At 37.1% G+C, this 22,927-nt stretch overlaps 1 protein-coding gene and 1 pseudogene across 1 annotated transcript in view; both read right to left on the bottom strand.

The window, feature by feature from the left end:
* Window positions 1-2,955: 2,955 nt before the first annotated feature.
* Window positions 2,956-6,995, bottom strand: LOC136329841 (elongation factor 1-alpha 1-like; annotated as a pseudogene).
* A 6,807-nt stretch (window positions 6,996-13,802) lies between these two features.
* C3H2orf73 (chromosome 3 C2orf73 homolog) overlaps window positions 13,803-22,927 on the bottom strand; it is a 40,264-nt gene continuing 31,139 nt past the window's right edge. The window contains 3 exon segments of the mRNA XM_066264752.1: window positions 13,803-14,090; window positions 14,092-14,199; window positions 15,842-15,957. Coding sequence (XP_066120849.1) covers window positions 13,803-14,090; window positions 14,092-14,199; window positions 15,842-15,957 — 512 coding nt within the window.

Below are 22,927 nucleotides of genomic sequence, written 5' to 3'. Positions count from 1 at the left end.
GCTTTCATTTTGGCAAAATGGCACCTGGGATTTTGATAGGTGTTGTGTTGATTCTATAAATCACTTTGGGGAGTGTTGCCATTTTAATATTAACTGCTCTAATCCACAAACACATAATGGCTTTGCATTAGTTTAGATAATAAGTTTCTTTTAATAATATGTTATAGTTTTCAGTGTAAAATTATTGTACTTTTAAAAAAAGTTATTTCTAAGTATTTTATTCTTTTTGGGGATTGAAGTGGGAATAGTACTAGTTGAAACACCACAAACTCACTCTTCTCCCAGAGATTCAGCCATTATTGAATAAATACTCTTTCAAGTGCAGTAAGGCTTTGGCTAATTTCCAAATTATTGAAACAGTTGGTTTTGACAATTTTTGCCAATGTTCTAATTTCTTTTATGAAAAAGTGAATTTTCAAAGTCTTCTTTATTCTGACATACTAGGAATCAGAACTGCTTGATTTTTATTCCACTGCCCAGGGTCTTCACATGTTTAGGTTACGTGCTTGGTCTCTGAGGACATTTGAATTTACGGTAAGATGTAGAGGCAGGTTACTGGCAAACCAAAAGGTATGACACAGAAGTTCAAAGCATCTTAGTGGCTGTCAAGGTTCTACTCTAAGACAGACATACTGGGCCAAAATCCCCATTACTGAGGCCACAGGTGTCAGACACTGTTTCTCAGTGATTGGAAGTGAGAAAAAAATGAAGTGTCCAATAATAAGACATATTTTTCATGTTTCTTGCTAAAGGTTCAAACCAAGAAGAATATCATTACACCCCATATCTAGGGATGACAAATGCATTTCAAGTGTCTACTTTAACCAATTCACAGTTATAACCTGGAGCTCAGTGTTAAGAAGATTCATAATGCATATTGCTCTATGTCAATCACTGCATTGGTCAGATCCAGCCAGCAAATTGTGGTCATTCAGAGGGGATGAATGGGGAGAATTTAACAAAGGAATTATTAGGAAGCTATGGGCAGAGTTAAAGAAAGTTAATAAGAGAGGGCCTTATACCATAGGCCAGAAATAGTGAGTACCACTCTGAGGCCTAAATGACCTTTTATTAGGATTGATTAAATAAATAAAAGAATTAGTGATTAATGTAGAGTTCTTCTTTGGGCCATTTCATAGTTCCATAATGAGATTAATGGCAGTAGAATTAATTCTTTGTCCTTAAATTTCTCAGAATTACTTGAATGAAAGTACGTGAAAACATTTTTATAGCTAAACAAATACAATTTATTATTAACCTCTTCTAGCAAATATTTCAGCTCCATCTAAAATAGTGAGAGACGTCATGTTTCCAAGGAGTTTCACTATATACTTCATCATCTTGCTTAATCCTCACAACAATCAAATCAGCATTGCAAGTTTGAGAGTCTACACAACCACCCTCATTTTGACACCAACTGCAAGTTTGAAGGTCCCCAAGGGCACCAACAGGTTTGATAACTTTCTAGAAGGACTCACAGAACTCACTCATACCCACGAGTCTTATACTCATGGGTATGTATGATGTACGACGGTGAAAGGATCGAGGTTCCAATCAACAAAGGAAAGAGGAACACAGGGCCTAAGTTTCCAGCTGTCCTTTCCCAGTGGAGTTGTAGACAGTGCTAACTTTTCTCACTAATATGTGATCATACACATGGAATATTGCCAACTAGGATTCTTACCTGAGTGTTGGTGTCCAGAGTATTTACTGAGCTTGGTCATATCATCATGGTTGACTGCCCACATGGCTGACCTTAGTCTCTGTCCTCTCCAGAGGTCAAGCTAATAATACTGTGTGGCCAAGACCCACCACAATAAATCACATTGTTAGCATAGACCATCTGGCATGGTCTAAGGCCCCCCACGTAAACAAAGATACTCTTATCAGGTGGGATATTCCAATATCTTAGAAGTTAACTCACAGGAGCCAAGGTCAAAGGTGAGACCTCTCTTTGAGCAAGGTTTATCCTTTACTACACCAGAGTGTATTAGGGTTGTAGAAGCCCAATATTAAAATCAATTGGAGGACCTTCTACAGGCAGGCAGACTTCTAATAGGGATTTTCCTTTTGTTTTTGTGGCTCAGTGACATTTTTGGTGTATATAGGAATTATTGTACACAAAATTGTACTTCCTGGATATCATAGGCTAAGGGAATTTGACTACAGGTTGACTCTTAAAAATACCTTCAATGTCCAACTCCATGTACAACAAAAAAATAAAAGCTGCTGCTGCTATAGAGAAACAAAAACAAAAGCACCCTAAAAATGAAATAGCATTTATAGAACTTAACTACAATAGAAATTTAATTTCTGTGAGAGCTACAATTAAGATTTCAGCCAAGAAAATTCCATTAGCTCACACATGTCTTCAACTCATTAGCTTGTGATTGTGAAACAAAGAGCTAAGAACCCTGGGGAACATTTTTGGGTGTCTCCTTCTAGTGCAGAGTTGACTAGAGAATGAAGAAATCATGTGACCTATAAAGTTACATAAGAGTAAACCATTAGGCATCTTCAATCTACAAAATGGCAAAAAGTAGTTTACAACCTCATTTGAAGAAAATTTTATAATGAAGAAATTCACTCTTTCGGAGGTGTTCAGTGTGGTTATCCATCTTTGACTTTGATGGGCATGCAGCCGCATTGGCTTCAGCACTGGCTGAAATATTGTGTATCATCTTTTTTTTCCTCTCACTAAACTTTGTTTTAATGGGTCTCAAAATTTTGTGACAGATTTTTGGTCAAGTAAAACATACTGTTAAAACATACCGATTTTAAAAGTTAATAACTTAAAAATTACCACACACACAAAAATAAACCCCAAATGATCCACAAAACATTCTCCTTTCGTTCTGAAGGTTTTATGATGCTTTATAATCATTAACCAGTCTTTTCTTGTTAAACTTAAATGGCCAACTGAGACAAACAGTTCTGAAACAAATATCATAGTTCTTAATCACCACTGGTTAAGACTGTGGTGGCAGGTATTGAGGATAATATTTGTTTAGCTTTCTGAGCTTTCTGGGCAGACTTGGTGACTCAGCTAGCTCCGGCTGCCTTCTTGTCCACTGCTTTGATGACACCCACAGCAACCATATGTCTCATGTCACAAACAGCAAAACAGCCCAGAGGAGGATAATCAGAGAAGCTCTCAATGCAGTGGGCTTGCCAGGAACCATGTTAATGACGGTAGCTCCACCAGATTTCAAAAACTTTGAGCTGTCCTCCAGCTTTTTTCCAGGATGATGTTCAATGTTCTCCTTCAGCTCAGTGAATTAGCGAGCACTGTGAGCTGTGTGACAATCCAGCACAGGTGCGTATCCTGCACCGATTTGGCCTGGATGTTTCAGGATAATCACTTGAGCTGTGAAGCCAGCTGCCTCCTTCCATTGCTGGGTCATTTTGGCTGTCAGCAGACACATTGCCACAATGAATATCTTTGGCAGACACATTCTTGACACTGAAGCCCACGTTGCCCCTGAGAAGAGCTTCACTCAATGCTTCACAGTGCATTTTAATAGACTTTTACTTCAGTTGTAACATTGACTGAAACAAAGGTAATCAACATGCCAGGTTTGAGAACACGGGTCTCCACTCAGCCCATAGGACAGTACCAATACCACCAATTATGTAGACATCCTAGAGCAGTGGTTGGCAAACTCATTAGTCAACAGAGCCAAATATCAACAGTACAATGATAGAAATTTCTTTTGAGAGCCAAATTTTTTAAACTTAAACTATATAGGTAGATATATTCCTTATCAAGGTAGCGCCCGCATGTGGTATTTTGTGGAAGAGCCACACTCAAGGGGCCAAAGAGCCGCATGTGGCTTGTGAGCTGCAGTTTGCAGGGTCCTAGAGGGGCAGGCACAGGGTCTTGTCAGTGGTGGCAGGATGCAATCCAGAGTTTCATGCTGTGTGGTTCCACTGGTATAGCCATCTTTATGGGTCACTTTCCATCCCTTAAACCAGTGGTTTTCAAAATGTGCGCCAGGGCACACTGGTGTGCCCTAGAAGATTTCCAGGTGCGCTTTTTTGGTATTCCAGAGAAATATGTGCCTGTTGGGAACCAAAAAACAACAGGGTTTTTGGAGTTTAGATTTTTGGAGACAGAGGTGTGGGGAGTTGGCTGTAAGCTGACAGTCTGCCCAACCCCCCACCTCACTTGCCTGATTAGGTTGCAAAAGGCCGTTAAGCTGTGGTGCTGGATTGTTTACACTATCCCCCATATTCCCCGGAAAGACTGGAGGCAAGTTTCTTCTATCCTTTGTTTGGTGTAAAGTTAAGATGGTATGTATGGTGGGGGTTTTGGATTGATGATTAAACATAAGGAATTATCTCTTGAAGCCTTTTGCATTTCTATAAAAGAAGAATATGTGGCAATATCTAAAAAAGCCTTGAACATTTTTCTACAATTTTCAACATCTTATTTATATGAATTAGGATTTTCTACCCTCAACCCAATTAAAGAATAAAAAGAGAGGAATTCTTCAATGTATTGATGAGGAAATGAGAGTTTGCCTTTCAAATAGATGCCCAAATATTGAAGAAATCATTAGGACGAATCAGGCTCATGTTTCTCATAAACACAAGAATGAAAAACTTAGCACATTTGTGCTGGGACCTGCTGAATTTACTAAATCTTATTAAGAATGTATCTATATATACAAAAAGATAACTTTTTGTCTTTTTTAAATTTTTTAACCCTCTTTTTTTACAAATTTTAAAAAGCATAACTCAAAAAATGTAATATAAAAAAGTTTTTTAATGTCAGAATAAATTTAATTTTGTCGTATTTATTTCATTTAATTATCATAAAAGTACACTTGGACTTTATATCTTTTTCTTTAATACTTGACTTAATTATTATAACATATTTCTCAGAAATTTCTATATAGTGCGCCTACAATTATTTGTGGGATTTTAAATGCACCTGACTTCAAAAAGTTTGAGAACCACTGCCTTAAACCAAAGCATGTTAGCACTAGGCTCCAGCATGTTGTCACCATTCCAAGCAGAAATTGGCACAAATGCTGCCAGTCAGGGTTGTAGCCAATTTTCTTAATGTAGGTAGTGACTTCTTTAACAATTTCTTCATAGCTCTTCCAGTGTAGAGCAGCTCAGTGGCCCCCATTTTGTTAACACCAACAATCAGTTGTTTCACACCCAGGGTGTAAGCCGGAAGGGTATTTTTAGGAAACCAGCTGTGTTAGGTTTGCTCACTTGCACTTTGCATAATTAGTGCATGAGCACGTGGCACCACCACATGTGTATAGTCTCTGTGAGGTTACAGTGCTTGCCCTCAGGGTGGCAGATTGCAGATTGCCTGCCCACCACTGTGAGGGGCTGTTTTATGCTGTTTGTTTGCCTGCTGCTGTGAGAAGAGGTTTTCCCCTGCTTGTTTGCTATTCTGCTGTTGTGAGACTCTATTAAATGGTAATGGCCCAATGCTTTCTGACTCTGCAGTTTCTCTACTGTCTCCCCAAATAGAATGTGAACCTGCCTGGCTTTAACCACCGGCATTCTAGGCATGGTTGCGGGTCTGCCCATTCTTAGAGATACCTGCTTCAAATTCATCAACAGCAGCAGCAATCCAGACAGCACAGTCAGCCTGAGATGTGCCTGTAATTGTGATTTTGACCAAGTCTATGTGTCAGTGATGGTCACATAGTACTTGCTGGTCTTGAATTATCACAGGGAGATATCAATGGTCATACCAAGCTCACGTTCGGCTCTCAGTTTATTCAAGACCCAGGCATACATGAAGGGTTTCTTTCCCATCTCAGCAGCCTCCTTCTCAAATTTTTGGATGGTTGTTTTGTCAGTCCCACCACATTTGGTCAGATGGCCAGCAGTGGTAGACGTGCCAGAATGTATGTGTCCAGTGATGGCCATGTTGATAGGAGTCTTTTCCTGTCCCCTTTTGGCTTTGATTTAGTGGTAGTTTTAATGACACCTGTGTTCTGGCAACAAAACCATTGTGGAGGAAAAAGTGTAGATCATCTTGATATAATTTATCCACCCAAAGCATTCTCTCCACAAATCTTAATACATTAGCAATGAATTTCTGTGGTGGAAAGTTTTTTTTTTCTTTTATTCTTTAACAGTTTAATTTATAGCATGCTCCCTGATGGGACCATTTTGGGGAGAATAGTGATTCTCACTAATAGTTGCACGCATACCCTGACATTATGACTACAAATACCCAACAAAATAGCCTTTTACCAATAAATATATTTTTTTTGCTTGACACATTAGTAATTACCCTTGCAAATTTTCTTTTTCATAAAAAAGAAAACAACTCTTGTTGCATAATAGATTGAATCAATAGTTTTCAGACTTCATGATTTCATGTACCAGGAAACTTGTCAAAATTTTGGGGGGAACTGACATAGAGTTGTCCAATATTTTCTTTTGCCAAATAAAGATGCCACAAGGGAAAACAATGCCCTGAAATCTAAAATCAGAATCATTTCATAAAAGAACATTTTTATAGTTTAATACTTACTGTGATTTGCTAATTTGTCTTGTTTTCTGCTTGCATCCTACAATTTCTTTTCTGGTCCAATACCAGTCTTTTAAATGATATCTTTTAGTAGTTATATCAAAGAAGATTTGTGAGTAGCTAACTCTCTTAGTCATGGAGGCTGGGTAGCATAACAATGAAAACCATGGCATCCGAAGCAGAATGCCTGTGCTCAAAACCTGATCAGCGGCCACTTACTAGCTGTGTGATTTTTGGCAAGTTACTTAACCTCCCTGTATCTTAGTTTTATAATCATTAATATGGTAATATTAACAGCACCTATCTCAGAGTGTTGTTGTGGGAATTAACACTGTGATTTAAAATATATAAAGCACATAGAACAGTGCCTTGTAAAACTGTATTATATAAGCACTTATTGTTGATCTACATATGTATAAAAATGTTCATATTTTGTTCTCATTCTTGAATTACAGTTTAGATAAGCGTGAAGGTCTATGTTGACCATTTTTGCCTTCAGCATTTTCATGATACTACTCCACTATCTTCTTGCATCTATCGTTGAGAAGCCTGCTGCCATTATGGTTGTCTTTCCTTTCAAATTAAGAATCTCTTTTCTCTCTGATTCACTTTTTAAGGTTTTCACTTTATATTTGATAATCTGTGGTTTTACTATTGTGTGTCCATGTGTGGATTTAATTTCATTGTACTAGCTCAAAGTTCATTTTGCTCCTTCTAATTAAAGATTCACATCTTTCTTTGATCCTAGAAAATTCTCAATCATTGCATATTTTAGGATTAGGTTCTGCTGCAAGTGATAGAAAAACTCTAAATCAGAGTGTCTTATACAAGATAAAGTTTATTTCTTTCTTATATAAGTTAGACTACCTGGTGGCATTTAATGACATCAGAGGGTCAGGGACCCCTTTATTTTACTGTTTCACAATTCTCAGCAAATAAATTCTCTACTCAGACTTGAATGATAATATCTGTATTCCAGCTACGAGGATGGAAAATTTACAGAGGGGGCTACTTCCTCCTTTTAAGGACATTTCTGGAAGTTGCACACGTGGCTCTGGTTATAGCCCATAATACAGTCATATGGTCAAACCAGCTGTTAGGAAGGGGGAAATAATGGTTTATTTTGGGCAGCCAGTTCCCAGTTAAAAATGGATGATTCTATTAATAAGGCAGAGGGGGAGATTTCATTGTTGGTAACAAGCAGTAATCTCTATTCTAGCTATTTGTATTTTACATTTCTCCCCCTTATATTCCTTCTGTGATAACCTCTGAAACTCTTAGTAACATCTAGTCTTCGTGTATTTTCCTTTCAGGATTCTTTTTTTATCTTTTTCTGGTTTATACTGTCATATTTCTTTAGCTCTGTCTTCCAATGTACTGATTTTCTCTTAAGCTATTGTTTGAGTTAACTTTTTAAAAAGTGGTATTTTTTTATCTCTAGCATTTCTATAGGCAACCCCACCACAACCAATATGCCTATTTCTATGGTATTCTTTTATATCTTGAATTATTTTATGCATGTTTACTTTATAGTCTATTCTCTCTATAGTCTGTAATTCTTGGGGCGTGAATTCTGCTAACCCCCTCCCTAAAAGTTTTTCTTTTTGAATATGTATACTTTTTTTTGTTTTCATTTTATTGTGGGTATTTCTTTCATTGTGGCTCATGTATCGAGATTGTCAAGTGTTAGTTTGGGCAGTTTCATATTTCTCTCCACCAGGGTCCTTCAGATTTCCCTGGCTTAAACCAGTTTCTCGGTTGCTTTCTTGGCTTGGGAACTAGCCCTGCTCATGAAGGCACATTTTACTCCCACTCCTGCATGTGGTTTGGGAGGTATGTCATCTGAGTGGTAATCAGTCTGCTTCCTCCCTAATTCTCAGGCTAACAGGAGGAGATACTTTTCACAGCAGCAGAGCCTGTCTAACATCCTGGCTCTTTGTTCAGCTCCAACTCCATGGCACATGGGGCCTCAGCTCCCCTTCCACTCAGCTATTAGAGTCCCTGTCCCTAAGTTCAATGTTTTATTTCATTCCTTAAGTTGTCTATTTAGCTTCTCTTGTTCACCACTTCAGTATTCTCTTCATTTCTCACACCTGAGGATTTCAATTTCTTGTTTTAGCATTTAGCTGTACATGTCAAATGTTTTTGTTACATTTTAATCAACATTTATCTGTGTTAGGAATGATAGGTACTTCCCAAATCAACCTAGTCCATTATAGTGATCAGAAGTTTATAGCCTTGGCCAGGTAGCTCAGATGGTTAGAGCATCAGCCCGATAGGCCAAGGCTGTGGGTTTGATTCCCGGTCAGAGTACATGCAAGAATCAACCATAGCCTGACCAGGCGGTGGCTCAGTGGATAGAGCGTCGGACTGGGATGCAGAGGACCCGGGTTCGAGACCCCGAGGCCGCCAGCTTGAGTGCGGGCTCATCTGGTTTGGGGAAAAGCCCACCAGCTTGAACCCAAGGTTGCTGGCTCTAGCAAGGGGTTACTCAGTCTGCTGAAGGCCCACGGTCAGGGCACATATGAGAAAGCAATCAATTAACAACTAAGGTGTCACAACGCGCAATGAAAGACTGATGATTGATGCTTCTCATCTCTCCCCGTTCCTGACTGTCCCTCTCTCTGACTCACTCTCTGTCTCTGTAAAAAATAAATAAATAAAAATTAAAAAAAAAAGAATCAACCATAGATGCACGAGTAAGTGAAACAATGAACAAAAACCAGTGTTTCTCTCTCCCTCTCTCTTCCTTTCTAAAATTAGTAAGTAAATAAAAAATTTTTTAAAGTCTAACAAAGATCATCTTAAATCCCTAAAAGCAGTAAAATGATAATATCTCAGTAAAAGTACTGAAATTATTTTCTTGATATCTTATACTGGCCTTGTTTTTTCATTTGTAACAGGCCAGCATTGTCCTTTTGGTTGACATTTAGAAATAAGTGGAGTAGGCATTGAGAAACTAAAGTTCTGATCTTGGCTTTATTGCTTGCTAACTGCAAACTTAGGGATGTCACTGAAGTTCTCTCGGGTTATAATTAGCTTTAAAATCGAGATATTATTTGCTCTGCTCACAGGATTATCATAAGGATCAAATGAGGTAATGGATTTGGAAATGCTTTAAAGCTTAAAATATTATACAAATTTATGGTATTAGTAATATCAGTGTTAAAAGTTGAAAACTATTAGCATATTCATTAAAGTATTCTTAAAATATTAAATTATTCCCTGACCAGGTAGCTAAATTGGTTGGAGCATCCTCCCGATGTGTCAGGGTTGTGGGTTCAATCCCTGGTCAGGGCACATACAAGAATCGACCAGTGGGTGCATGTCAGGGCGAAGCACTGAATCGTCTCTCTCTTTCCCTCTCCCTCTTAATCTCCTTCTGACTCTCCCTTTCCACTCCCCCTCTCCTCCCTTCCCCCTCTAAAATTAATAAATAATTTTAAATATACATTAAATTATATTAATAATCATGTTTTTATGTTTGGTTTAGTAAGCTGAAAAAATTCCTGTATTTTGGTAAAGGCTATTATTCTATTAAAATACCAGATAAGGGAATTACTTGGAAAATATTTAGATGTTCTTGTGAAATTTAAGAGCACTATCTGTACTGACAGACCATGATGATTTTAATAGATTCTGAAATTCATCATAGAGAGATAACACCCTTAGCAGTTAAAAAAACAGAGATTTGAGCCTGGAAATCATTATTGCATTTTGTTACCAAACAATGGATACTGAAAGTTCTCTTGCTATTTTGTGAGGGGCCATAAATGTTTTTTTTTACTGCAGAAAAGATGTCCTCTTATTTGAAAATGTTGAGAACCACCAACCTCGCCTATGGTAATGGTCTACTAACTAGGCTATTTGAGCCCAGACCCTCTGTCACTAAAACATCTTCCCTAAGGAAGAGGACTGTATCAGTTCTCAGTGATGTTTGTCAGACAACTATGAGGCCTATTGCAGAGAGTTTGTTTATTAATGGTTAAAGTACAAAGGTTGCAAATGATTTACTTAAAAGGAATTAGAGATGGACTCAAATGGCATACAGATATACACATCTACTGTTTATTGCCTACTAAATCTCCTAAAAAATAGATATAGACAAAAAATAGAGTTTAATAGCATTGAAAGACAGGGAAACTTATCAGAAGAAACACATTTTTAATAAATTCAAAAAGGGTATTGCCAGAGAACAAATGTGTGGAAGAGAAAAACTAAACAAAATCCGACGTGTAGAGATGACTGCTGTGGAGGCAGGTCTTAGGGAACTATATGCCGAGAATCAATGGATATTATGAAGGAGAAATGACTCTGGGGCATTTATCAATATGAGAAATGAGGGGACAGCATGCGGAGCAGCAAGTCAGTCATCCCTCCCTGTTCTGCTGGTGCTAAGCAGTGAGCAGCTGTGGTATGAATGGAGTCAGACACTGGGTCTGCTAAAGCAAGTCAGTCGCTATGGGTTCTCAGGGGGACCAAAGAGCCTAACGAGACAAATCATCCTCAGATCCTATCTGACTATATATCCCAACCCTGGACCAAAGTCAGCCTATAATGGACAGACACAGCTTATAGTGATAGGGATCTGGAGATTTCATAATCAAAGAAGAGTATCACTAAACATTTAAGGAGAAAGGTACAATGCCAAGAAAGTAAGCATTGCATGAAACACACGAAAATGAGTAGAGTTAAGAGAGGAAACAAAAGACTTTATAACATTCTAAGGAGATAAGAGAGGCTCTCATATCTGTACTATAGGAAGAGTCTTGTGTATTTAGGAGGCATGCATAGATCTTGGAAATTAAAATATAATACTAAAAATTTAATACATTTCAATAGATGGCTTGGCAAGATAATGGACATGGCTGAAAAGCAAATTAGTAGAAAGTTAGTGTCAAGGGGTCCTTGCATTGTTCAGAAGGATAATGAGAGAAAAGTTAAGAGGCATAGAAGATAAATTTAAGTGTTCCCTCATTTAGCACTAGCTGTTACAGAAGGAAAAGAGAGAGAGGATGGAGGGGATGATGGAAATAATAGAAAAGGCTAGAGAATGAAATTTTCCAGAGTGGGAGAATGACAAGAATCTTTAAATTGCAAATGTTTTAATTTTGTTCTTTCCAGTTTTGAGATTTGAATCATCCTCTTTGTTGTACTGCAAACTCTTGCTGAGTTCTTTGTGGGATTTGTACTTTTTGTTTGTGACCTTATCTTTATTAGGGACTGTTTTTTTCCTGTGGATTGTGGAAATAGAGTATTACATTTGCTTTTGTTGGATACCTTAGTGTTATTACAAGTAGGATTAATTTTATGCTAATTTTGTATCCTATGAGCTGTCTTGCATATAATTTCATATACCAAACTAGAACGTGGCACAAGCTTGAGGTTGTACTTTCTAACAAAGACTTTATTCACTAACTATAGTTCTAAGCAGACATGAACTTGCGTGCTATCTGCCTGGTGGTATGAGTGGAGTCCCTCCAATCTGCCTTGTACCTACAGGTCAGTGGTTTGAGGGTTCTAGTTGATGCAGATTTCAGGTCCAAATCTCTACTTTGCCTGTTGTAAAATTCTGTTGCTATTCCAGTGCAGATTAAAATTCAAGTTTCTAGCCTTTATGACCTTTCTCCAAATCTGCTAACTGCCACCCCCTCTCCCCTCCCTACACACCAAAGCTTGCATTCTTACTGCTCCAATTGTAGAGTATATCTAGACCAGGGGTAGTCAACTTTTTTATACCTACCGCCCACTTTTGTATCTGTTAGTAGTAAAATTTTCTAACCGCCCACTGGTTCCACAGTAATGGTGATTTATAAAGTAGGGAAGTAACTTTAATTTATAAAGTTTATAAAGCAGAGTTACAGCAAGTTAAAGCATATAATAATAATTACTTACCAAGTACTTTATGTTGGATTTTCGCTAAGTTTGGCAGAATAAATCTTTATGAAACAACTTACTATAGTTAAATCTATCTTTTTATTTATATTTTGGTGGCTCCGCTACTGCCCACAATGAAAGCTGGAACGCCCACTAGTGGGCAGTAGGGACCAGGTTGACCAGCACTGATCTAGACCATGGAAGACTATGTGGAAGACTTAAAATAATGAGATAGTCTATGTGTATTGATAGGGAAAGATCTTCAAGATATATATTGATACACAAACAAGTAAGTTCTCTATTTTGGGACATGTGGATGTCTCTGTTTTATGAGCTTGATTATATATTTATTGTTTAATTTTATTTAGCATTTCAAGGTGTTTGTAATGAAAGGGGTTGACTATTAACCTTAATCTACCATGTAAGGACTGGAAGTCCCCAACACACAAATATGTACTAATGCCACTCATTTTTTTGTAGTCTGTTAAAATTTCTTTCCTGGAAGAGAAAGAGATAAAGATATACCTATATTCTTACCAATAGGACAGATAATACTGTGCAACTGATATACTTCCATGAACATTTGGGGGGCTGGTAAATATCTTTCGGCAGCAGAGGGAACTTCACCTACTTCCACTGTGTGTCCACACAAAATAGCTGGTAGAATTAATCCCACCAAATTCAGCCAAAAAGCAAAGGTTTGAATTAGTGCCAGATATGATCTAAGTAAAATAGAACACGATTTAGGATATATTTTGATATTCTAAGTACCCATGCCTTTGAATTAAGGGGGTGTGTGTGTGTGTATGTGTGTTGTACTGGGAGAAATGTTTTTAGATTTTTACATTCTTAATTACATAGAGAGGGGTTCAGAGTTTTAGAATAAGGAGGAAATGTTAAGTTTACCAAAGAACATTATCCTTACATTGAAATTTAGTATAGTAATAGTGATGTTGTGATTACATTGATCCATTGATTGATCAATTTGCATAATCTCATGTTCAGTAACATTATGAAGTCACTATTCTAATCTTACAGATGGTGACACCGAAATCTAGAGAGGTCAAGTAATTTACCCAGAGTCACACAGCCCATACATGACAGAGCCAACTTTCCAACCCGGATTTGTTTGATTCCAGAGCCACAACTAATCACTAACAGAGCCTCTCCTCTAAAAGATTAATAACATTTGTTAATTACATTCATTTTTGTGCAAAACACAGTTGTATTGTTCATAAATAATGTGACATAAAAATATGTCTCATAATCCATCATTCATTGGAGACCGCTCTTAAAATTTCAGATATTGTAACTGTCTTTTTTTTCATTCTCCCATTTGTGTAAATTGTATGTTCTGAGGTTATTGATAAGACAAAAAAGCAAATACAAGGGCCTGTATGATGATACTGAAATTTCTCTACATTCCAAGGATTATGTTTTTAACTGAAGAAGATAATTTATCCTGAGTTTTTATTGGTAGATTTGAAGGAGCATTCCTGGTGATCACAGCATCTGCTGCAGTTGTTTGAAAGACATCAGCAATCTTCCTTCTCTTGGAACTTCTGGGGCAGGCGTTGGCTGCCTCTCTGATGTCTGTTTCTGAGAAGGGAGATTTAGCCTTTAACAACTCCTGGGAATTTTGTTGACAGAGACCTGGTGAGATCATTTTACTTATCGCTGAATTTCCTTTCTATGCTTTTTTGGGGCTGTTCTGATGAGCACGACCCTGAAGTGTTCAGTAATACCTCTGTTCCCTTAGGTGCTCTTGGTCTACTCCCTGGTTTTATCTCTGTCTGTATAAACACTCCATGTCGCTGGAAAGGAAGACAAAATTGACATTAACCAGGGAAACAAGAGTTGCGGGAACTAAGAATTGAATTTATGTATTCACTTATGGTTCTTCATTGGCTGTCACCTTAGTCCAAAACTGAAAACAGCAGCATGATAATTACTGGCGAACTTTTCTTTCTTTCTTTTAAGTGAAAGGAGGAGGGGAAATAGAAAGACAGACTCCTGCAGACTCCTTCATGCACCCTGACTGGGCTCCACCTGGCAACCCTGGTCTGGGGCAGATGCTTGAATTGGCCGAGCTATTCTCAGCAACCAGGGCTGATGCTCAAACCAATCAAGCCACTGGCTGCAACAGAGGAAGTGAGAAAGAAGGGAGAGAGGTTTGGGGAGAGAAGCAGATGGTTGCTTCTCTTGTGTGCCCTGACTGAGAATCACACCCAGGATGTCCACACGCCGAGCCGATGCTCTATGCCAGGGGCCCCCAAACTACGGCCTGTGGGCTGTATGCGGCCCCCTGAGGCCATTTATCCAGCCCCCACCACCCTTCCAGAAGGGGCACCTCTTTCATTGGTGGTGAGAGGAGCACAGGATGCAGATGCATCCTGGAGTACTGTATGTGGCAGTGCCGCAAAGTGCACCGGACAGTACTACTTCCGGTGACGCAAGACGCACGCAACACGGCTCTGGAAGCGCATCATATCACTTGTTACAGCTAGCAGTGACAAATATGGAACCGGACATTGACTATCTCATTAGCCAAAAGCAGGCCCATAGTTACCATTGAAATATTGGTCAGTTTGTTGATTTAAATTTACTTGTTCTTTATTTTAAATATTGTATTTGTTCCCGTTTTGTTTTTTTTTACTTTAAAATAAGATATGTGCAATGTGCATAGGGATTTGTTCATAGTTTTTTTTATAGTCTGGCCCTCAAATGGTCTGAGGGACAGTGAACTGGCCCCCTGTGTGAAAAGTTTGGGGACCCCTGCTCTATGCACTGAGCCAACTGTCCAGGACCAGTTGGTGAACCTTTCAAACAAATTATAAAATAGGGTGCACCAGAAAATGAACAGGAAAGACAAAACAGAAAGTCAGAAAAGCAGCAATCCATTATCTCCTGCTCTCGACTTTTCTATCAAATGATTGTATAAGACTGTTCATATCAAATTTCATTTCTTGCTCTATAGGTTGCTACGGATACAATAGATACTACAGCTCATACACATGAGGATTTATGATTGCATCCCAATGTGTATTAGTTTCAACAAAAGACTTATTTATAGTGAAATATAAAAACAAACATTTTTAGTTGGGAAAAATCCAGCAATTGACTATTACACTTCTGTTTGGCTTTTATAAACCTTACATGCATCCCTCAGCAACACACACATAAGCATGTCAAAGAGTTGATCAAACTGCTTTACTATTACCTTAAGTAAATTATTTTCATAATTCAAACCCATTTCCAAAGACTGTCATCCAAAATAATGACATCATTTCTTAGTTTTAACTATGATGTGGTTGAGACCTTATCTTCCTAATAACCATGTTAATTTGTTAAAATGGACTTTGACAAAGATGGTTATGACTTGAGAAGGCTTACAGTTCTATCATAAATATATCCCATCCTATAGTATTAAATAATTGATTCTAAATACGCTCTCACCTTGCCCTTTATAGGCTCATTGGGAGTTTTTCTGGCATCATATTGATGGATGAAAGAGATGCGTTCTATAAAATTCTTTTGAAGTTCTGCAGATGCATCAGGAGAGGCAAGTGGTACTAAGGAAAAAAGATTTGTGATGTCAGAACAAAAATTAGATTTGTGGATGGACATAAGATCAGCATTTCTACTATCCATGCTTTATCAAAAATGCTAATGAAATTAAGATGTTTTAAGTATGCAAGATTACTTATGCAATCTAAATAATAAATATAATGGCTTCAGCATTCTTTCTCTGTGAAAGGAGCTAAGTCAAAACAACCAAATTAGCCCCACATGTGGAATTACTAGTAATTAAAAAAATGAGTATTAATGCAATAATGACTTTAAAAATCTGCTACATACACTTCTTGCACAGATACCAACCAAAGTTTTGGGAAAAGCATAAGTATGATATATTTTTCAATTTACTTTTACTCCTAGAAAGGCTATGAGAAATTTATGCATAAGTTGCTCCCAGCTAGCACTAACACAATGAACTGAAGACTCGGGGGCCGCTGCACTTGTAGTTGGAAACAATTCTTTTCATTTTTCATTGACAGAAGCTCTGAAAATATGCAAGAGCATTAATTAAACCCTGACTTTTAAATAATCTTTTAATCTGAGTGATGGGCATATAGAGGTTTTCATTTTGGTTTCTCTACTCTCTCTCTGTGATACACACACACACACTGTGTGTGTGTATCACAGAGAGAGAGAGAGAAATGGACAGATAGGGAAAGACAGGAAGGGAGAGAGATGAGAAGCATCAACTCACTGTTGCGGCACCTTAGTTGTTCATTGATTGCTTTTCCAAATGTACCTTGACCAGGGACTCCAGCCGAGTCAGTGACCCCTTGCTCAAGCCTGTGTCCTTGGGCTTAAGCCAACGACCTTGGTCTTCAAGCCAGTGACCTTTGGGTTCAAGCCAGTGACCATGGGGTCATGTCTGTGATCCCACACTCAAGCTGGAGGCTCTGTACTCGAGCCGGTGACCTCAGGGCTTTGAACCTGGGTACTCAGAATCCCAGGCTGACACTCTATGCACTGCACCACTGCCCAGTCAGGCTATATTTAATATTTTAAATTTAAAAACTCACTTTATTTTTAGCATACAAAGTTATATAAGGAGTCAGAGTAATTCCCAATTTAGTGACAAAAAAATCTCCCTTTTATAAAAAAATATGTACATAAAACATTATGTATACCTACCATATCTATGAAATGATAACAAGAAACACAACAGTGGTTTTTGTATGGGGAGAGAATTAGCTAGCTGGATGATAGAGGTGGAGAGGGGTGGATTTACTTTCACTGCATATAGTATTGGAGCATTTGAACTTTTTACTCCATGCATTATTAACTGTTTAATATGAAATTCAAAAATTTTAAATCATGTCTTTAAAATTAGGTAGGATATATAGAAAGAAAAAATATTAGTAAATTCACACTTATTAAGCATTCAATTCAATTTTTAGACACTGATGTAAATGAATGTTACAGCAAGAATGATGAGTGTTCAAATATATATTATATGATATGAAATGTCAATTGTCTCCCAGTTAGTAGGTAAAAAATGCTAATTTATAACATTTTCTTGATTTCTAATTGAGATCAGATATTCAAAACTCATTTCCTACTTAATCATTACTTTTTTTTTTAGGATTTGCTAGCACACAAAAGAACAGCAGGTACCAAAGATTTAATAAAAATTTGTGGACAACTATGACATTGAGAAAATTCTAACTAACATATTTTTCCCACCAATTTGAAAAAGACCACCTGTTTTTGGGTAAATGCTTTGGTCCAGCTCACAGAACATTCGTGTTTTCAAAAACAGTTTTATTTATTTATTTTTTTATAATTTTATTTTTTTAATGGGGTGACATCAATAAATCAGGATACATATATTCAAAGATAACAAGGCCAGGTTATCTTGTCGTTCAATTATGTTGCATACCCACCACCCAAAGTCAGATTATCCTCTGTCACCTTCTATCTTGTTTTCTTTGTGCCCCTCCCACCCCCTATCCCTCTCCCATTCCCCCCTCCCCCCCGTAACCACCACACTCTTATCAATGTCTCTTAGTTTCACTATTATGTCCCACCTACATATGGAATAATACAGTTCCTGTTTTTTTCTGATTTACTTATTTCGCTTCGTATCATGTTATCAAGATCCCACCATTTTGCTGTAAATGTTCCGAAGTCATCATTTCTTATGGCTGAGTAGTATTCCATAGTGTATATGTGCCACATCTTCTTTATCCAGTCATCTATTGATGGGCTTTTTGGTTGTTTCCATGTCCTGGCCACTGTGAACAATGCTGCAATAAACATGGGGCTGCATGTGTCTTTACGTATCAATGTTTCTGAGTTTTGGGGATATATACCCAGTAGAGGGATTGCTGGGTCATAAGGTAGTTCTATTTTCAGTTTTTTGAGGAACCACCATACTTTCTTCCATAATGGTTGTACTACTTTACATTCCCACCAACAGTGTATGAGGGTTCCTTTTTCTCCACAGCCTCTCCAACATTTGCTATTACCTGACTTGCTAATAACAGCTAATCGAACAGGTGTGAGGTGGTATCTCATTGCCGTTTTGATTTGCATTTCTCTAATAGCTAAAGAAGATGAGCATCTTTTCATATATCTGTTGGCCATTTGTATTTCTTCCTGGGAGAAGTGTCTATTCATATCCTCTTCCCATTTTTTTATTGGATTGTTTGTTTGTTTGTTGTTGAGTTTTATGAGTTCTTTGTATATTTTGGATATTAGGCTCTTATCTGAGCTGTTGTTTGAAAATATCATTTCCCATTTAGTTGGCTTTCTGTTTATTTTGTTATCAGTTTCCCTTGCTGAGCAAAAACTTCTTAGTCTGATGTAGTCCCATTCATTAATTTTTGCCTTCACTTCTCTTGCCATTGGAGTCAAATTCATAAAATGCTCTTTAAAACCCAGGTCCATGAGTTGAGTACCTATGTCTTCTTCTATGTACTTAATTGTTTCAGGTCTTATGTTTAGATCTTTGATCCATTTTGAGTTAATTTTTGTACAGGGGGAGAGACTGTAGTCCAGTTTCATTCTTTTGCATGTGGCTTTCCAGTTTTCCCAGCACCATTTATTGAAGAGGCTTTCTTTTCTCCATTGTGTGTTGTTGGCCCCTTTATCAAAAATTATTTGACTATATATATGTGGTTTTATTTCTGGACTTTCTATTCTGTTCCATTGGTCTGAGTGTCTATTTTTCTGCCAATACCATGCTGTTTTGATTGTCGTGGCCCTATAATAGAGTTTGAAGTCAGGTATTGTTATGCCCCCAGCTTCATTCTTTTTCTTTAGGATTGCTTTGGCTATTCGGGGTTTTTTATAGTTCCATATAAATCTGATGATTTTTTGCTCTATTTCTTTAAAAAATGTCATTGGAATTTTGATGGGAATTGCATTAAATTTGTATATTGCTTTGGGTAATATAGCCATCTTGATTATATTTATTCTTCCTAGCCAAGAACAAGGTATATTCTTCCATCTCATTATATCTTTTTCGATTTCCCTTAACAATGGTTTATAGTTTTCATTATATAAGTCCTTTACATTCTTTGTTATGTTTATTCCTAAGTATTTTATTTTTTTTGTTGCAATCGTGAAGGGGATTATTCTTTTGAGTTCCTTCTCAGTTGTTTCATTGTTGGCATATAGAAAGGCTATTGACTTCTGTATGTTAATTTTGTATCCTGCGACCTTACTGTATTGGCTTATTGTTTCTAGTAGTCTTTTTGTGGATTCTTTGGGGTTTTCGATGTATAGGATCATATCATCTGCAAAAAGTGATACCTTTACTTCTTCTTTTCCGATATGGATGCCTTTTATTTCTTTGTCTTGTCTGATTGCTCTGGCTAGAACCTCTAGTACCACATTAAATAAGAGTGGAGAGAGTGGACAACCCTGTCTTGTTCCTGATTTAAGGGGGAAAGCCTTCAGTTTAGTGCCATTTAATATGATGTTAGCTGATGGTTTATCATATATGGCCTTTATCATGTTGAGATATTTTCCTTCTATACCCATTTTGTTGAGAGTCTTAAACATAAAATTGTGTTGTATTTTATCGAAAGCCTTTTCTGCGTCTATTGATAAGATCATGTGGTTTTTGTTCTTTGTTTTGTTGATATGGTGTATTACATTAACCGTTTTACGTATGTTGAACCATCCTTGAGATTCTGGGATGAATCCCACTTGATCATGATGTATTATTTTTTTAATATGTTGTTGTATTCGATTTGCTAGTATTTTGTTTAGTATTTTAGCATCTGTATTCATTAGAGATATTGGTCTGTAGTTTTCTTTTTTTGTGCCATCCTTGCCTGGTTTTGGTATGAGGGTTATGTTGGCCTCATAAAATGTGTTTGGAAGTATTGCTTCTTCTTCAATTTTTTGGAAGACTTTGAGTAGAATAGGAACCAAGTCTTCTTTGAAGGTTTGATAAAATTCGCTGGTATAGCCGTCAGGGCCTGGACTTTTATTTTTGGGGAGGTTTTTAATGGTTTTTTCTATTTCTTCTCTACTGATAGGTCTGTTTAGGCTTTCTGCTTCTTCTTGACTCAGTCTAGGAAGGTTGTATTGTTCTAGGAATTTATCCATTTCTTCTAGGTTGTTGAATTTAGTGGCATAAAGTTTTTCATAGTATTCTACAATAATTCTTTGTATAGCTACGGTGTCCGTGGTGATTTCTCCTCTTTCATTTTGGATTTTGTTTATATGAGTTCTTTCTCTTTTTTCCTTGGTAAGTCTTGCCAAGGGTTTGTCAATTTTGTTGATCTTTTCAAAGAACCAGCTCCTTGTTCTATTAATTTTTTCTATAGTTTTTCTGTTCTCTAATTCATTTATTTCTGCTCTGATTTTTATTATCTCCTTTCTTCGGCTGGTTTTGGGTTGTCTTTGTTCTTCTTTTTCTAGTTCCTTAAGGTGGGAAGTTAAGTGGTTCACTTGGGCTCTCTCTTGTTTGTTCATATATGCCTGAAGTGATATGAACTTCCCTCTTATCACTGCTTTTGCTGCATCCCATAGATTCTGATATGTCGTATTGTCATTTTCATTAGTCTGTATATATCTTTTGATCTCTGCACTTATTTCTTCTTTGACCCATTCATTTTTTAAAAGTATGTTGTTTAGTTTCCACATTTTTGTGGGATTTTTTTCCTCTTTTTTGCAGTTGAATTCTAGTTTCAAGGCTTTATGATCAGAAAATATGCTTGGTACAACTTCAATTTTTCTGAATTTGCTGATATTGTTTTTGTGGCCCAACATATGGTCAATTCTTGAGAATGATCCATGTACACTGGAGAAAAATGTATACTCAGTCACTTTGGGATGAAATGTCCTGTAGATGTCTATCATATCCAGGTGCTCTAGTGTTTTGTTTAAGGCCACTATGTCTTTGTTGATTCTCTGTTTGGATGACCGATCTAGAGCCGTCAGCGGTGTATTGAGGTCTCCAAGTATGATTGTATTTTTGTCAGTTTTTGTTTTAAGATCAATAAGTAGCTGTCTTATATATTTTGGTGCTCCTTGGTTTGGTGCATATATATTAAGAATTGTTATGTCTTCTTGATTCAGTGTCCCCTTAGCCATTATGAAATGGCCATTTTTGTCTCTAAGTACTTTTCCTGTCTTGTAGTCAGCATTATCCGATATGAGTATTGCTACACCTGCTTTTTTTTGGATGTTATTTGCTTGGAGTATTGTTTTCCAGCCTTTCACTTTGAATTTGTTTTTATCCTTGTTACTTAGATGAGTTTCCTGTAGGCAGCATACAGTTGGATTTTCTTTTTTAATCCATTCTGCTACTCTGTGCCTTTTTATTGGTGAGTTTAATCCATTTACATTTAGTGTAATTATTGATACTTGTGAGTTCCCTATTGCCATTTTATATCTTGCTTTCTGTTAGTTTTGTGTCTTGTTTGATCCTTCTCTTTCGTTTTTCTATCTTTTGTTTTTATTTGGTTGTATTCCATACATCTTTCCTCTGTTGCTATCTTTTTTATCTCATGTGCTTCTGTGGTGGTTTTTTCAATGGTGGTTACCTTTGAGTAATGAAAAGGGTCCCTACCCTGTTCATTGTAGCGAACTATTTTGTGAGTACTTTTGCACTCCATCGTCCTTTGCTACTGTTAATCTCCGTCTTCTCCCCCTCTTTCTTTTTGTTGTTGTCACAGTTTAAATTTGGTTTTATTGTGTTCTTCTTGGAGCTTTTACTTGTGGCTCTGTTTTTTTTTTGTTCTTTGTATCTGATTGGAGAACCCCCTTTAGTAATTCCTGGAGTGGGGGTTTTCTGATGATAAATTCCCTCATCTTTTCTGTATCTGTGAATGTTTTTATTTCTCCTTCGTATTTGAAGGATAGCTTTGATGGGTATAGTATTCGTGGCTGAAAGTTCCTCTCTTTCAGGACTTTAAATATTGGGGTCCACTCTCTTCTAGCTTGTAGAGTTTCTGCTGAGAAATCTGATGATAATCTAATGGGCCTTCCTTTATATGTTGTATTCTTCTTTTCCCTGGCTGCCTTGAGAATTTTTTCTTTGCTGTTGGTTTGTGTCAATTTCATTATGATATGCCTTGGAGTAGGTTTGTTGGGGTTAAGAAAACTTGGAGTTCTGTTTGCTTCTTGAACTTGAGGCTTTAGTTCTTTCCACAGGCTTGGGAAGTTCTCATCAATTATTTGTTTAAGTATGTTCTCCATTCCATTTTCTCTCTCTTCTCCCTCTGATATACCTATTATTCTTATGTTATTCTTTTTGATGGAGTCAGATAATTCTTGTAGGGCTATCTCATTTTTTTTAATTTTTGAGTCTCTTTCTTCTTCTCTCTGTTGTGCCTCAAGTTGCTTGTCTTCTATTTCACTAATCCTCTCTTCTATCTGACCTGTTCTATTAGCTAAGCTTGTTACTTCGTTTTTCAGCTCGTTAATTGAGTTTTTCATCTCTGTTTGATTTGTTTTTATAGTTTCAATTTCCTTGGACATATATTCTTTGTGTTCATGGAGTTGTTTTCT

The sequence above is a fragment of the Saccopteryx bilineata genome, chromosome 3, assembly GCF_036850765.1.
Source record: "Saccopteryx bilineata isolate mSacBil1 chromosome 3, mSacBil1_pri_phased_curated, whole genome shotgun sequence".
Classification (NCBI taxonomy): Eukaryota; Metazoa; Chordata; class Mammalia; order Chiroptera; family Emballonuridae; genus Saccopteryx; species Saccopteryx bilineata.
The sequence above is the reverse complement of the archived record's forward strand: the minus strand, read 5'-3'. Positions and strand labels throughout refer to the sequence as shown.